Source organism: Falco naumanni, chromosome 1 (assembly GCF_017639655.2).
Source record: "Falco naumanni isolate bFalNau1 chromosome 1, bFalNau1.pat, whole genome shotgun sequence".
NCBI classification, from domain to species: Eukaryota; Metazoa; Chordata; class Aves; order Falconiformes; family Falconidae; genus Falco; species Falco naumanni.
In genome coordinates this window covers 108,318,422-108,334,339 of record NC_054054.1, presented here as the reverse complement: position 1 = coordinate 108,334,339, position 15,918 = coordinate 108,318,422, and the positions used below count along the sequence as shown (strand labels likewise).

The 15,918-nt window shown below is 39.6% G+C and overlaps 1 protein-coding gene across 6 annotated transcripts in view; it reads right to left on the bottom strand.

Annotated features, from left to right (window-relative positions):
* SPECC1 (sperm antigen with calponin homology and coiled-coil domains 1) overlaps nucleotides 1–15,918 on the bottom strand; it is an 89,288-nt gene that overhangs the window by 19,548 nt on the left and 53,822 nt on the right. For 5 of the 6 annotated variants that reach the window (XM_040617098.1, XM_040617088.1, XM_040617108.1 and 2 more), the window contains 5 exons: nucleotides 10,086–10,231; nucleotides 9,767–9,867; nucleotides 8,401–8,482; nucleotides 5,227–5,377; nucleotides 4,185–4,287 (listed from right to left, as the gene is read on the bottom strand). In XM_040617098.1, coding sequence (XP_040473032.1) covers nucleotides 4,185–4,287; nucleotides 5,227–5,377; nucleotides 8,401–8,482; nucleotides 9,767–9,867; nucleotides 10,086–10,231 — 583 coding nt within the window. The other variant, XM_040617135.1, reaches the window with a different exon arrangement.

Sequence of the window (15,918 nt, the reverse complement as noted above, 5' to 3'; positions counted from 1 at the left end):
AACAGGAATAACAGTTCTTGTAAGCGTACCATGTTCATTAACATGGTAGCAATTCCCAGCCCTCTCTGGAGGGGGTGTGTGTGGCAGAAACAATAAGCCTCAGTTCTAATGATCATGGGTTAAGTGCCTCTTGATGTTCTGCTACTCACAATACATCTGTGGATAGTAATAGACTTAATCTAGAGAGGTTTGGCCCCTTGACAAATGGTCTCCACAGACAGCAAACAGAACCAGGGCACTTAAATAACACCACAGTCACTAATGATATGATTATGGAAGGTGATAATGCAACAAGAATTACTCTCAGCAGCTTCCAGGAGCTACAACTCATAGGAACAGTGTCTATTAGAAAAGAAGCACACAACTTCTACTTCACACTCTTGCCATGATGTATAATCTTTTTAAATAGATGAAAAAACCACAAGACAACAGAGAAAAAGCTATTTTAACATAAATAACTTACTCTCAGCAGGCTTTGTGGTTTAAAGAACTTGTAGTAATTGAGCTCCAGAACCACAAAAGCAGTTCTCAAGTCTGGTCATCTCATCACCCTACGTATACACCATGATGTCAACAAATTCAGAGAGGCAGAAGGAAAAGTTTATGCATGTCTGGCAAAAGAGACCATGCGCCAGTGCACAATTCTTACAGGGTACCATACATTAGATTAAGGGTGCGTTGTTTTTTTTTAAGCTGGAGATTTTCCTCAAGGAAGTTTTGCACAAAGCCACTGAGCCCAAAGCCTTATTTCACTACAATTTTTTTTTTACTGCCAAGAATTTTTTTTCAGCATCTCCCCTGCACAGTTATCAAAAAATGATGGCCAAAATGCCAGATAGAATTCACCTAGGCACTGAAATATGACAACTGAAATCATATGACCACAGTTTATGCAATCGCACTTTTATATCCTTTTCTCCTAGTCATTAAGCTGAACTTCCACTTTTATTTTCACTCTAGTGATTGTTTTCATGTTCTAAATAATTACTCTTTCTCCTCAGCATTCATACCTTTTGATATCAAATCACTGTTTAAACAGGGATCTTAGAAATGACATGGCAGATTAGAGAAGCATAGATGCTTTCATGTTTCCCTTCAGTTACTGTAAACTCATGCCATTTCTTTTTTTAGAAAACAAACAAAACCCTCCAGGCCACTACTAATTTGTGTTGCACTTCACTCAGCTCCTTCCAGTATTCCTCTCTTGTTTTATGAGATTGCCTCCTGGGGAACATGCTGAAGTTCAAAGCCAGGGAATGTTCCCACTGTAGTCAATGCAAGGACATATGCCAGGAGCAGGATGTAAATTTCTATCTATAGTATAAGCCTTGTATGGATTAAAGCATTTAAAAAGTGGAGCCTTGTGTGCTGGTGCCTAGGTCTTATCCCCAGATACCTTCTTAGGTCACTAATCCAGCTTTCCTCAGGGAATCTGGGACATGGGTAGTAGCTGCTACTGAGAGTATCAGTTATTCTGATTCATTTTGCTCATACTGTTCAATGAAATCTGGTATTTTCATAATTTAAACAGAAAGGAATCTCCCTCTTCCTCACCAGCTCAGATCAGGAACTGTTACTAGACATCACAGGCAGTACCTTTTGCCAATAAAAAAAAGGGAGGCTGCCAAGCAGCAGGTCTTTTATTCTCTCATTCCACTGTGTCACAGAGCTGAAAACAGTTTGCATCCAAAATTATTTGTGGTTCTGGGCTTCATGTTAGAAAGAACATGATTGATTATACTGGGATTTGCAGATGATGCCTCATAGACAGGGCTATTATCTATGGAAAAGTCATCATGCGTGTCATCAGGATTCTGCTTGATGGAGTTCACTACCTCATTCCCACCATTGCAGTGCCTAAGGCAGGAAGGAGGATGATGTTCTTTACTCCACTCCAGTTCTTTGTAGTCAGGAAAGATAAAAATTCCCTGTGGAGCTTAATATCAACCTTACCATAAGAGTGTAAGGGTCTGGGAAAAGCAAGTTCAAGAAGAGTTAGTGAATGCATTGCAAAGAGTGCAAAGGGAATGAGAATCTGAGGAAGAATGTCCAAGAGATAATGCCTCTAAATGAAGCAGTGAAGAGAGGCAAGACTCTCACCATAAATCAATACCGTGTTTGTCCTTTGGTTCATCAATTTCTGCCCTGAGATCTTACACTCCAGGTAATAAGGTCCCCCACCACATCACAGTCTGGACTTGTTAAGACTCTCCTGGATTACACAGTGTTTGTCAGTGCTTTACCTGCTTATTCTCAAAAACTGCTGAAAACTCATTCTGCTGCTTTAGCAAGGGTAATGACAGAGGAGAACCACAAACAGAACAAGAGCCTCAGCAGAGCAGGAACCAAAACGACAAAGCTTTTTCTGTAACATCAACTGGACAGTCACGTAGCAACAACTTTCCAGCAGCCACAGATAAAGCAAAGACTCCACTGTCCTCTGAAGCAAGGATATACTTTCCTCCAGAGACTAATACTAAAAGGAAAAACAAACAGACCCGGATTGCCTTGCATACCTCCTGGGTGGCCTGCTGTCTGATACACAGTTAGCTTCACTACTTGGGTTCAGCATAGAAAAACAAAACTCCTATTTTATCGCAGAGGGAATACTTGTCACTCCTGGTGCCAGTCTGGTACCTACAGAATCAGGGCAGGCCTCTGCATTTGCAAAGCCACATCATAATTTCTAAAAGCAATACATTTAGTCCAGCTTGGGTGTAATCAGAGAAAGAAAACTACAGGCTGACTCTGAGAGCGCACTTCTAACAGTTTAGAACAGTTTAGAAACAGAGTTAGACTGTTTTAAGAGAAGTGGAGGAAGCTCATCATGTGCCATTTGAAACAAAAAAGGGCAACACTGTCATGAGAAAGCGTTACTCAAGAGATGGGTTTTCTGGCTTAAGAGAAGTTAAGACTTGGAAAAGGATTTCATGAATCATTTTCTGAAGACTGGTGGGAATGATCCCCCCCACTTTCAAATCCAAGACTAGGAGAATTTTATAGACAAGATGTAAAATAAATCATCACAGCACAGAGGTACAATTTCAGAGGACAGCACTGTAGCCTTTTAGGCAGTATCACAGAACTGGAGGCTAAATGCTAACGCTGGCTTTATTCTTTCTGAGGTGTGTTTAAAGTCAAGAGCTTTCTCTGGTACCTGTCCTGTGAAATTAGTGCAAGCCAGATAAATATGCCAGTGCTAAGAAATGATTCAAACTACTATATATCAGTTTACTGAAGGGGAAAGCTACTGTCTTTTCTTCCAAATCCCTGCACCCTGCAGCTAACGCTTCATAAAGAGCTGGTTGTGACGAAAAAAAATATTATTTACTTTAAAAGACGGTCCCTGCTTTTATTAAAGACTTGCTCCAGGGTGCATATCATGTGGTGATAACAGCTTTTGTCTTCTGCTCTAAGTAACAAACAATATTATTCTTAAGAAAGAAAAATCTCAACATTATATTAAACCAAGACTATCCTGCACAGCCAGCATATATAACAGGATGAACTATTGTCTATAATTGCCTTCTGCAGCTCAGTTACAAGCAGAACCAAAGGCCTAACTCAACTGCGTACAAACACTAGCCAGAGCTTCCTAAGTACAGCAATAGCCATACAAGGACTGGACAAATCATTATGACTGTTTGACAGTGAAAATCACTCTGCAAAGAAATCAGACATTCTCAAGCAGTCAAAACTTACTTTGTAAAAACCCATTAAACTACAGCAGATTAGAAAGAGTGGGGCCCCAAGCTGCAAACTTCATTTGGTCAAGGCCACACAAAGAAATATTACTTTGGTTTTACAGAAATGCCCAATGAAAAAGCTCTCACAATAGCACACTGCCCACAGAAGCTGACACAAAAAATATTAGAATGTAATTTCAAAAATTGATGCCAGATTGAAGCTACTGTGTATATATACTGTTTCTAACCATCAGCAACCTTTGATGCAGTGAACATTTTGTGGTTTGTATACAAGTCACATATGACAATGTAATATTGGGGACTGCGTGTTAAAGAAACCTGAAGGAAGAGTATAGAAACACCCAGTAGAAGTAAACATACAAAAGGCAGCAGACTGAAATACACTTATTTCTTCGAAGTGACATTACTTACTGCACACCTATAGGAAACTGATGAATTACTCTCCAGAGAAAAGTAAAAATGTACCATTTCCCTTACCTGGTAACCTTCAGTCTTCTTTTGGCACCATTTCAACAGAGCATTCCTCTTCGAACCACCATACTCCCGAGCCAGGGCTGCCAGTGGGTCCTTTCTCTCCACACTAATCCAGGGAAACATAAGAGAGAAGAAGATAAATATGCTTGAAGTCTCTCTTTGTTTACCAGTGTGTAAATAATATCTGTATGACAAAGCAGAACGGCAGCACAGAACCTAAATGTAAACCAAATTGTAACAGCTTTCAGAGCCTGTATTCTATATTTGCCTTTAGAGAAGGCAAATTCAGTTGGTATCACTGCCTACAAAAAGCTGAAAAAGCAGGAGCCTATGGATGCTCAATGGCATGTATTAACCCAGAACTTCTGCTACCATTTTCATCAGCTTTACTTACAAAATTTTCAAGTAACCTCTTTGCTTTACATATTGAAAACTAGGATTCAGGGTGTAGAATTGAACAAAACTAATCTAAAGAACCTGTAACAGCAAATTCACATTCAATTGAGCTGCTGCAGAACAAGTTCTTGAATAAAATGAAAAATCCGGAAGCTGTACTGCAGTCAAGGCCTCAAGGACAGTTAAAGGCCAAAAATCAAAACACACTCAATGTCTCCATCCCGCAGCTTCTACTGGTGGAAATAATGGTGGAAACATATGGTTTCTCAGAGGGAAATTATTTGTCCAGCTTTCCTTTAGAGCTCAAAGCTTTATTTTTTAACTCATCATAACATGCAAAGCTGCAGTAAGATAATGAGGCTTCACCACTCATACACATAATGGAACTCTTGTATACAACTTAGTGGCTCCTGAAAGCTTGCTATGCTCATTTTGTTCTGATTCTTCATCTTACAGATAACTGTGGTTATTCTAATCTGAATTTTGATATCTGGATCTGACACAGCCTGGTAATTCTGAACTGGACAGACTAGCCAGCAGAGTTTCCACTGCAGACAGGGGTCCACCAGATTAAAACATCCATCTTGGTGCCAGGTAATGCTGTCAATCTTTCCAGTGTGCTATTTTTCCCTGGAAACTGAGTTGATACCTGAGTTTGCTTTGGGGTTTCAAGCTGCTGGGGGTAGAGGTAAGCATTCTGCTGCTGAAGGCCATAGGGGGTTTGCTCAGGGATTCCAGGGAGGGGCTTTTACGGAGGTAATGGTCTGGTTTCAGCTCTTCATTTCTCCCCTTCAGAAGATCTGTGGGAATGAAAAAAAAAAAAAGCTGTCAGTTTGCAGTCTGAGGAATTTGATTAATCACTGTCCTGCCACCCAGCACACAATATGTAGCCTGTTATTTTGATTCTAAACAAATGTACTCATTTGTTCATTAAACACACATGGGGCTAGGAAACCTTGAGCAGATTAGAGGTGATCATAACAAGGAATGGCTTTGATGATTTCAACAGTACAGACTGCCTGGTTTCCTGTGATTGATACTCCTGCTGGGGGGTAGGGGCCTCAGGTGAATGAGGGGAAATACCAAAAACTACAGCCTTAAAGGTTCAAAAGCTGATCGCCAGATATCTTCACCAGATGACTGACCAGCCCTAGTACAATGATTTCTTTTCTGCCATCAGTAGACTTGTAACAAGAAAGTCTCTTGTCTCCTGAATACAGCCCAGCTCAAGGCAGCAGTAAAAGGCACTTATTATCACATGATGCTTGGCATCCTATCTGACAGGACTTTGGGAAGTCTCAATATATTCATAGCAGATGCATCTATATTTGTATTACACATATTACTTATGTAATCACATATTTTATGTTAGATATTTATATATGTGTATATATATAAAAATAAAATTAACAAGATTAGTAGCCATAGAATCCAATGTTGATAGGTTTTTGAAGAGAAGTTAAAGAGATCACAGAAATCAAATTGTGTGCCCATTCATACCAATCACAAGGCAGAGCGATGCATAACACAGGTAACATTGGCTGCTTTGTTTCTGTAGACAAACTATCAACAAGCCAGGGTCTATGGCCAGCACATTATGCACATAATTGCCTCAAATTTAAATAGCCTCACCATTCAGACAGGCAATAAATGAATGATTCTTACGACCCCTTTAAACTTAAGAATACTCTGCTTAGAGAAACTAAATAAAATCTGAATATTATGAAGAGGAATGTAGGTTTCTCACTAGTTTAAAAGGATAGAAAAAAAAGTGCATTGTAAAATTGCCATTAACATAATCATACTGGCTAATGGCATAGCCTAAATAGGAAGTGCTGTACCAACCATTCAGGATGGGTTTATGCATGGTACAGAAAAAAGAAAGAGAAGGAATGAGCCCAGATAGGTAATAAAGGCTATTGGAAGCATCTAGCTGGAAAGAAAAGAGGAGGAGATGAGGGCATATTAGGAGTCATTTGGAAAGAAAACCAGGATAGTAACAATATGAAAAATATTCAGCATGATTAAGGAAAATCATATGCCATTAGCACTATTCAAAGAAATTTTGTGGGTACTGGCTTGAATTATATAAGAGTGCCTGAAGTGGTACAAGCTAACAGTATCCACTTTTGTACTTTGAATCTCACTTGTCTGAGTAATACACCTCCCTTGACTAATTTCTGGCTGCTAGAAACTCCAGGACAGAACTAGTAAACTTCTGATTCTAAATGGAAAGATCATAGCCAAAGATCAGCCCTTTCCACAAAGTAATCCATTCTCCTCTCCAACGATGTAACATTTGGGTCATATTAAGGACATCACAGAACCCTGCTGTGATACTGGTCAGATGGAATCAGCCAGAAGATTATTATTATGGAGACTACTTCACTCTGAATTTCCTTGGGGATATTTTTTAATTCAGTGTTGTTTGCATAGGGCTTGGATCAACCGCCTTCTAGGATTATTTAGATTGGAACCAGAGCTATTACAACTTTACAGTGAGTAAGCCTCTGCTATGGCTTATTGGAAGTAAATTAAACTCAGGTACAAAGAAAAGATGTAAATACAGGAACTTGTTAGGTAAGCAACCATAAGTTTTTACCATACAACGGCTAATAAAATATCTGTTGATTTCAATAGATTTTCACAGAACAATCATCTATAGATAATAACAGTAATTATCCGTGGCCTGCAGTGGGATATTTATTATTAAGGACTGGCATTATATTACACAGTTGACAGATTACTTCACTCTACAGTAAACTGGTAGAGATTAAAAAGGTTTTATGTTCTGTTTAGGATCGTTGTATACTCTCAAGCAAGTCATTTTCTGGAAACCAGCTGATACAAATAAGTAAACTCTGTCTGTTCCACTGATAACTTCTGCTTGCTTAGCATTTACCCCTGCAGGAGAAGCCAGGAGCATAGACACGATGTTATTTGTTTATGCTGCCATCAGAGATACTGTTCAGACCCAGTATCTATTCATCTTTGAACAATGGAAGGGGAAGCTTTGCAGATTATCTGAAGAGTCTAAAATTGAAGACAGGTTCTAATTTGTCTCCTGTACTAGCAAACTATTGCAGAAAGTCTACCAATGAAGAAGTTGTGACTGCTTTTTTTTTTTTGTCCCTCCCTGCAGTTTCACTAAGGTTTCACTATAGGAATATAATATTTTATTTGACATTAAAAATTCAATAATCTGTTGTTACTAGCTTTGATTCCCATGCAACAACTACATTCAGGACTAGATAATAAAATAAAGGGCCCTAGAGAAAATGGGAAACAAACACTGGTAGAAAAGAATATTAAATGACAAGAGAACAAAAGCAAAGTGTGAAATAAAAACAAACGCATCTCTTGAGATCTCTCAAAACAAACTACTTCAAGCCCAAATATGACTGCTCCTAAAACAGTCGCATCAGTATCAGAAATGTTTGATGTATTTCAAATGAAGCTCAATTTAAAAACAAATAAACCCTCAAAAGACAGTGCTTTGGACTTGTTCCAGATACATACATGCTGAACAAAATCCAATCCTCTCCAGTTCCACAGCATGGATTAGAGAGGTGCCACGGATACTTTGGAATAAAGAAGGCAAGTTTGTGCTGGCACACCATAATAAATTAGCTATTTTTTAGTTTTCTAAGGCTACGATCAAGATGGGAAAAATTAATAAGCTCACTAAAACAAAGACGCAGAAGACACTTTTTCATGTTTCATTTGACCATACGAGAAGAGGAAAAATGGCCCAGGCAGAGGGTTAAATGACAAGCTTTTGGTAGTGAAAAGAGGCAACATCTGAATGTTTACAGTAACTTACCTGCAAGTGGAAGGTCTGAAAGATCTGTATGTCTGGCGACGCCCTTGCTGGCTGGCTTGGCATTATTATAAACAGAATGTCTCTGTGAAACAAACAAATGTACAAAAGATAATTAAAACAACACTAGCCATCAGGCTTAAATAGGCAAGCAGAAAGAAGAGATGTTCCTGCTGTCTCAAGTTCACAAAGCAGGTGGAGGGATACAGAAACCTTTCAATAAGATATCAGCTGTACCTAGAGCTGGACAGATGGTTGTGAAAAATAAAAGGACAAAAGAGACAATATTTTTAGCTGGTAATATACTGGTTCCTGAACTCCTTCACATTTCTATTTGCACCATTTTTTTCTCCTGCCAAACGTAATCTAGAGCCACAAACCCAAAGAAAGAATGCCTCTTCCTAACCCTGCCTCTGTCCCCAGCACTCCAAATCATAAGTCAGAAGGATTCTTGTCTCTGCAGCTCCAGCACCAGTTTTCAGCATTACTACCCCCTCAGCCATGCACTAATAGAAGGTTCCCAGACCTCTATTTAATCCCATTCTTTAAACTTCCTTTGCTGATTCTTTCAAAGAAATGTGTGTGAGCACATTTCCTAAATGGTCTTTCAAAGTCATTTGATTCTTCAGAGCTAAACACCCTAGCCTCACAACTGTTTCTTACCCAGATTCAGAGGGGAATATCCTGTCTTAATTTCAGTGACCACCCAGACAAAAAACATACAATGACTTCTCTATCCTAGAAATGTTAGCAGTCTGATGGTATGCCACCTTCAGTGCATGTGGAAATCAGAAAGCACAGTGCATTTGTTTCTCCATTAAACAGCACTATTTCCAATAACATTGCATCACAGATTTGAAAGTTGCTTAACAGAAAGTTAACTGTTACAGTGAGATAAGTAGTACTACTTTCCAGAGCAGATATGCTTCAGCAGAAAAAAGCCTCAAACTGTAAGAGCTCTTCATTCTATATGAACTTACTGGCTAACTGGAATCACACATCTTAGAAACTTACTATCCCATTTCTCTTAACTCCTTGTGCCAACTACCTAGTTTAGTTTGATGTTTCTTGTAACTCGCTCCCAATAAATCAAAACCTATTTTCTGGTCAACAGCGATTAAAGTTCAGAATTGTATTCCGAAAAGTTCACATCCGTCCACTGAGACCTCTAAGCTGAAGTCAAAGACAAACTCACTTTGATCCTTTTTGTTAGTACTACAGCATTTGATGTTCCACAGCAAATAAACAGATGAGTTTCCCCTTCCCCTTGTCAACATATGCACGTTGGCATGCTGAAGCTATGTCATGCTGTAGCACACACTGCATCTACCCATTTTAAAATTACAAGGATAGAAAGAGCTCCTTGTACCTGCATGGGTGAAACAGCAGCTGCTGGGGCTGTCCTCACTGGAATTCCACTTAGAGGGCTTCTGGGGACCTTGTGAACTGTGATATTTTGTCCAGTGCTACCTGCAAGGAAAAAACATAGAAACATTTGCATTTCAAAACCAACCATCTCCCTCTTGTCAGAACAGGGAAGCACTGGTGTAGCGACATTCTAGAGATAGTATTTATGTATGAAGCACTGGCAGAAAATATTCAGTAAGAAGCAAAAAGCAGCACAAAATGGCAAAAATTGCCTGCTTGCTGCTAGAAAAATTTTACTACAAAATACAGTGTTCAAATACCTGAGCATCCTAAATCAAATGATTTTATCAGTGACTTCACAGTGGCTGCAGATTCTGACGGTGTGGGAGATGCTCTGCTAATACAGACTCCTTGCCAGCGGTTGGTTGTGTCTGCCTCCAAAGATTCTACCTCTTCAGCTGTCAGCCTGCAAAGCAGAAACCAGATCAAAGTCAGGGGCAACAGGAAGTGCAAGCAGAGATTAAAGATCTTTATATGTAGTAAGGAAAATCCAGTGATGCACATTTTTTATTGTAATGCCCAGAATATGAATCACTCATTAGAATGTCCATGTTCTTTTCTTGGGGAGCCTGGCAAACACTGAACCTAACAAATTTTTCTGCGTTGTTAACCATATCATCCCCATTCCCCATCCTCAAGCAGGATGGAGGATTATCAAGAAAAAAAGCAGTTTGATATGACCTGTGAGTATTCATCAATAATTACCTGAAGATGGGCTTTCAACACAGCACAGGGACCAAGGGGCTACTGTGGTCCTCAGTGTATGAGGAAAGTAACCAAAGAGAAAGATGTTATTTTACGCATTATTTTAAATTATTTTTAATCGGCTTGACCACCACTGGAGTAATTGTTACAGTGAAAATGCCATAACTGGAAATAAAATAAGTAATTGGACAGGGTTCAGATAAAAGTTATAAAAGTTAAACCAGAAAATATACTTCATAATGAAAACTCTGGAAACTCAACTCTTGCAGCTTAACAGCAAGGGCATCCGCTGAACAAGCAAACCCTCAATCACAATCCATAAGCAGTTATATGGGGAACGAAACTGTTAAGTGCTTTGTCCTAGCAGACAAAAGAATATCAAAATTCAATAGCTAGAATGAAGATAGACAAACTCAGAAGCAAGGCTCACATTTTAACAGGAAGGATCATTAAGTTACTCCATTGAAAAGAAATTCTGAGTTAAAGATTCGGTGCTGAACTTACAGGAGTTAGCACAGGAAAGTCCACAGCTGTGTTAAACAGCATAACTGTTGCTTCTCATCACATATTTTACAGATCTGGCTCACATTGTTTAGCACTGTACTACTTACCTGGTAGCTGTCAGGTATACTTCAAGTGTAATTACCTAGCTTTAGTTTAGGACAGCTGCAATTAGATAACAAAGTCTAGTCACGTAGAAAGAAAGTATTTATACATTACTTTCCTGATCTCCTAGCTGCTTAAGAAACATATACTGATCTACAGGCTCTGAGGTATAACCACTTTTAAGTACTGTAGGCATCAAGAGCTACTTGAATACAAACCCAGAAATCGTTTCGTAAGAAGGCTGGAAGACTCCATCCAGAAAGTGCCTATGGGGTATAACAGCTTCTGTTGAGCTAAAAATAGAAGTCAAAGCCTTTTTCTTTCCCTTTTGGCATCACAATCTACAAAATGTAAGGGGCTAAAGGGTGTCAGTGAATAAGAGTGACTCATGTTTCTATTTTTGGCAGAGCTTAAGGAGGTGCTGTCTTTAAGCAGATATTGGCTATTTCTTTGCTAATTCATTCAAGCTCCTCATGTGCCAGGGGAGCCGGCAGAGGCAGATGGCTAGAGAAAAAAAGCCATTTCAGTTCCATTCTCCGTTTAATCCAATAAGGAGGAAAGGCAGATTGGATAAGATTCAGAGTTCTGAGGCAGCTAGTGTTTTGCTGGCTAAGTTCTACCCTTCACTTTTTCTTCTTTGGCTTCATAAAGCATAAACAACAAATCAACAGGTGATAGCATCTACACTTTAGCTTTGTGTTTTTGTCTAACTAAAGGAGTCCTGCTTCTAGTAAAGTATGGAGGAAGGGTAGATTTCTGTCTCAAGATACCAAACCACCCAACAAAATCCTTTACACTTTCAAGAATTAAGTAGGCCACTATGCTAAAGTTCTGTCTAGTTATCCAGGTAAACAAGGGTATGCACAAGGTTCATCGAGTATTATCAGAATAAGAAAGGAACAGTAAATGCCTGTAGGCCAACTGGCAAGTCTTGAGAATAAAGTAAGCCAGAGGTATGCTCTAGGTGGCCATTACTTCATTGGTTAAGATTTAACTCTGAGAACAGCTCAAACTTCACGAGACTAGTCTGCTCAGTCCAGCCTCTGATTGCAAAAGGATGCAAACATGCTAGAGTAATTAGACCAGCCCCTACACCATGCCACAGAAAAGTCCACTGAGAAATCACATCATTATTCTGTCATTGTACAGAGTAATTGTGAAAATTCAAACACTGGAGCTACTACCAGTTCCAATGTTGTTAGGATGCTTCCTGTAATCTTTAGTCTGTATTTGTAATTGGCTTCTAATGCACCATGAAACAATCTCCTAGATTAAACACAATCACATCAGAAAACTGAGACCTCTCATGCTGCAAACCTTGGCATGAAAGGCAGGAAGAACAGTGCCAAGACCTATTTGCTTCAACTAAAACCACACATGCCAGCCACAAGCAATGGAGAAATATGAAACTCTGAGTACCTTCCATTTTTAAGGAGAAAAATCTGTATAAGGGGATGCATGTATGTGTACATATATGGGTTTCTTAATAGAGAAGCAGAAGAGTGAGAGCTTAACTTGCAGTAGCAAGCTAATTCGGGAGGACAGTAGAGAACATGATTTGGAAAGATTAATGAGAAGCCATAACGTCAAACCAAAAATTACTCCTTGTGCACAGAACTTATTCAGTTTAGTATAGCTTAGACCACCCGAGAAGACTAAGCAAGCTCTGCCACAAAAAGGATGGATTTAAACAAAATGTCATCTACTGTTGTATGCTTTCCCTGAAACAAGAATGAATGGCTTGCATAGATAAATGCTGCAAGTGCAGCTGGCTTAAGTGGAGCAGCTCCAGGAAGAAGCTGAGCACTTTTGCCACTAATTTAAATGTATGGTCCTTTTTACAAAACTACTGCCTAGTTTCATTGATTCACTGGTAAGGGAAGTAGATGCAGTGAGCTATTCTCTAATTGCAAGAGTCAGTCTCCTTGTTTTCTAGGTGTGGAGTACGTGGACAACAGACAACCAACAAGGTGGAAGTCTTTTCTGTGCTTCATGTATAGGTTTTGGCAGCAGCAGCAGCCGCTGCCACCTTCATGTGTTTGTGAAATTTCTAAACTCTCCAATGACCTCTTTGTTACAGGTGGCCTAGGACCACAGAACCATATTTTCAGAAATAATTACTCTGCAATAGATTGACACAGAGTCTTTGACACGGTTCCTGTCATTGTTGGTGAATCCTCCTGAACTTCCAAGGGACACAAAGAAGACACACAGCTACTGATGCACAGAACAGAAGAGAGGCCAAGGGCAGGCAGCAGACAATTCCAGACACTTAAACATTTATTTGGCACTTCAATATATATTTCTTAAACATAAAAACCAACATTCAACAGCTGCCAGCACAGAAAAGAAAGGCAACACAAGTGTGCATATATGCATACACTCCAGCAGCATGGCACAAAGGTGAAGGCCATGCCAAAGCCAGGACATCCCGCAGAATTCTCTACTAGCTTAGCCTGCTCTGAGACCAGGCCCTTGCTAGGTCTTCACATCCAGAAGGAGAGGGGACAGGAATCCCACAGCCAAAACATGAAATTCCAGTTCTGGAACGAATCCTGACGATCTCCTGGTAGAGATGGTGACTTCTGAGTTTCTCCTTAGCATCCAAGTAAAGCTCTCTCCAGGTGCCTCCAGTTGCAAAGCTGAACTTCAGCAAGTTCTCCCTGATCATCATATACTTCACCTGAGTTAAGGACATGAGAAAGACTCCTTTCTGAAAGGATATTTACTAGGGGCTTGAGATATTAATTTCTTTTCCTCCTCATCTCTCTATCTGCAATTCTCACAGCCAGGACAAACCTCACATCACACATTCTCCATGAAAGTTAAAGCAGGACTTGCTCCTTGGGCACCACCCCGCTTCCTAACACACACCAAGTCAGATATGCCACCCAGTGGCGACTGCCTTGTCAATACAATATTAAAAAAAATGAAATCATCAAAGCAGCCAATACTGAATAAATAACTTCATGCTTCTATTCAGTTTTCCTGCTGGATTTCAGAAACTTATCACTTGAGAGTGTGTGTGTATGTATACATACCGATCTGTACGCATACATGTATTCAGACACACAGAGATAGATCTATATGCAAAACTCATAATGTGTATGCACATTAAATTTTACAAATCAGACATACACATTCAGTTTTATTTTTTGCTTAAGCTTAAAATGGCATGGTTGAACTTCTGTGTCAGGGCAAATACCCCCATCCCTCAAAAAAAGTCCTCAGTTACTTCAGTTTCCCAAATCCCTGTGATTACTTCTCATGGCCTAGCTGGCTTTAGACTAATTCAGACTTTTTTTCTGCCTCCTGGAGTCTTCTGAAGAGAGAAGCCTTCTGAAACAAAGAAACAGGCTCTTGCCCATGGGAAGGACGTGGACCTGAGCAGCATTCACACTTTGCGATACACTTGACTTTTGCAGGGCAATAAAAAACTGGAGGTGTTTTCTCGAATTGAAACTTCCCTTTTTCAGCTGCAAGTTGAAGGTATGTCCTGAAGTGTCTCATAGGCCTGGCTATGCATCCAATCAGGGCTGTGTTAGCTGGTAGAGATCAGGCACCTGTGGAGATACAGACAACAACCAGGAAAGTTAGAAGCAATACAATGCCCATCCTGAGCTCTCTATTTTATAGTTAATCATCCCATCATCACCAAATAAAGGGGAGAGGGGAAAATGCTGATGGTGTTGCTAGGACAGCTGAAGTGCCTTAACACTCCATTAACTCAGCTTTGGGACTTGATGAGCAAGCATCAGTACAAAATCCAAGAGAAAAAAAATCTGTTGCTCAGATAGGAAGAAATTAAGCATTTAAAGCCAGGGAACCAATTTCAAAGGACAGGGATGGTAGTGTTCCTGGCTTTCCTGTCCCCTAATAATTTAGGACTATTCATTCAAAATAGGTACATGAACCCATCCAGACAACTAGAGTTGCTCTACCTCAGTCAGAGTTTGTGTTTCAGGGTCCTTACACCAAAAGGGATGGAATAATCTCCATCCAGTGTATAAAATAAAAGGAGAAGAAACAAACAAGAAAAAAAAAAAATCACCAAACAAGCAACTCTGAGGAGTCACTAACTAGAGCAAACAAGCAGTACTTGAAGGACCCTGCTCCGACATTCTAGTTCACTTACTTTCAGAGAGCTGAATGAACTATCAAACCTCTACAAGACAGAACAGCTGCAAAACACAGGCACAGATGAGCAGCACATCAGCACATACAGACTGACAGCAGGGTTTAATACACATAGAGTACAAGCTTATTTCCAGGAGAAAAAGCATGTAACACTGCCGTGCTGTGGCATTTGAGATTTTAGGAGAAAGAATAGAAGCAAATTAGTGGGATACATCACAATCTTCACTTTAGGCTTCCATTTGAGGATTTGGTTAATTTTTTTATTATTCTAAGAAGTCGCTCATTTAATTACAGATATAATTTCTGTTTTCTACTCCCAGCCAAACTGTCTTCCCTTCATGCTCTTGGTTCAAGGCACATAATGTTATAGTGCCAAAATAATTTTGAGAATTTGAAGGGGAAGAGTCAAAGCAAAACCTTGAAGCTTTCACTGCTGCTAAATAGTGTATTGCCAGAAAGGCTTGGGAATGGGTGTAACTAAGCCAAAAAGAGCTGTCCATAATAAGAGTACTTTGAGCCACAACCTTCTTCCTTTGTGTTACAAACCCAATAGAGTTGTGGGTTTTTTTCACTACTAAAACAGCTACAAAAAAATAGTATTTCAAGGTGAGTGTTCTGAAAAGATGAAACTTGCTACCGGATCAT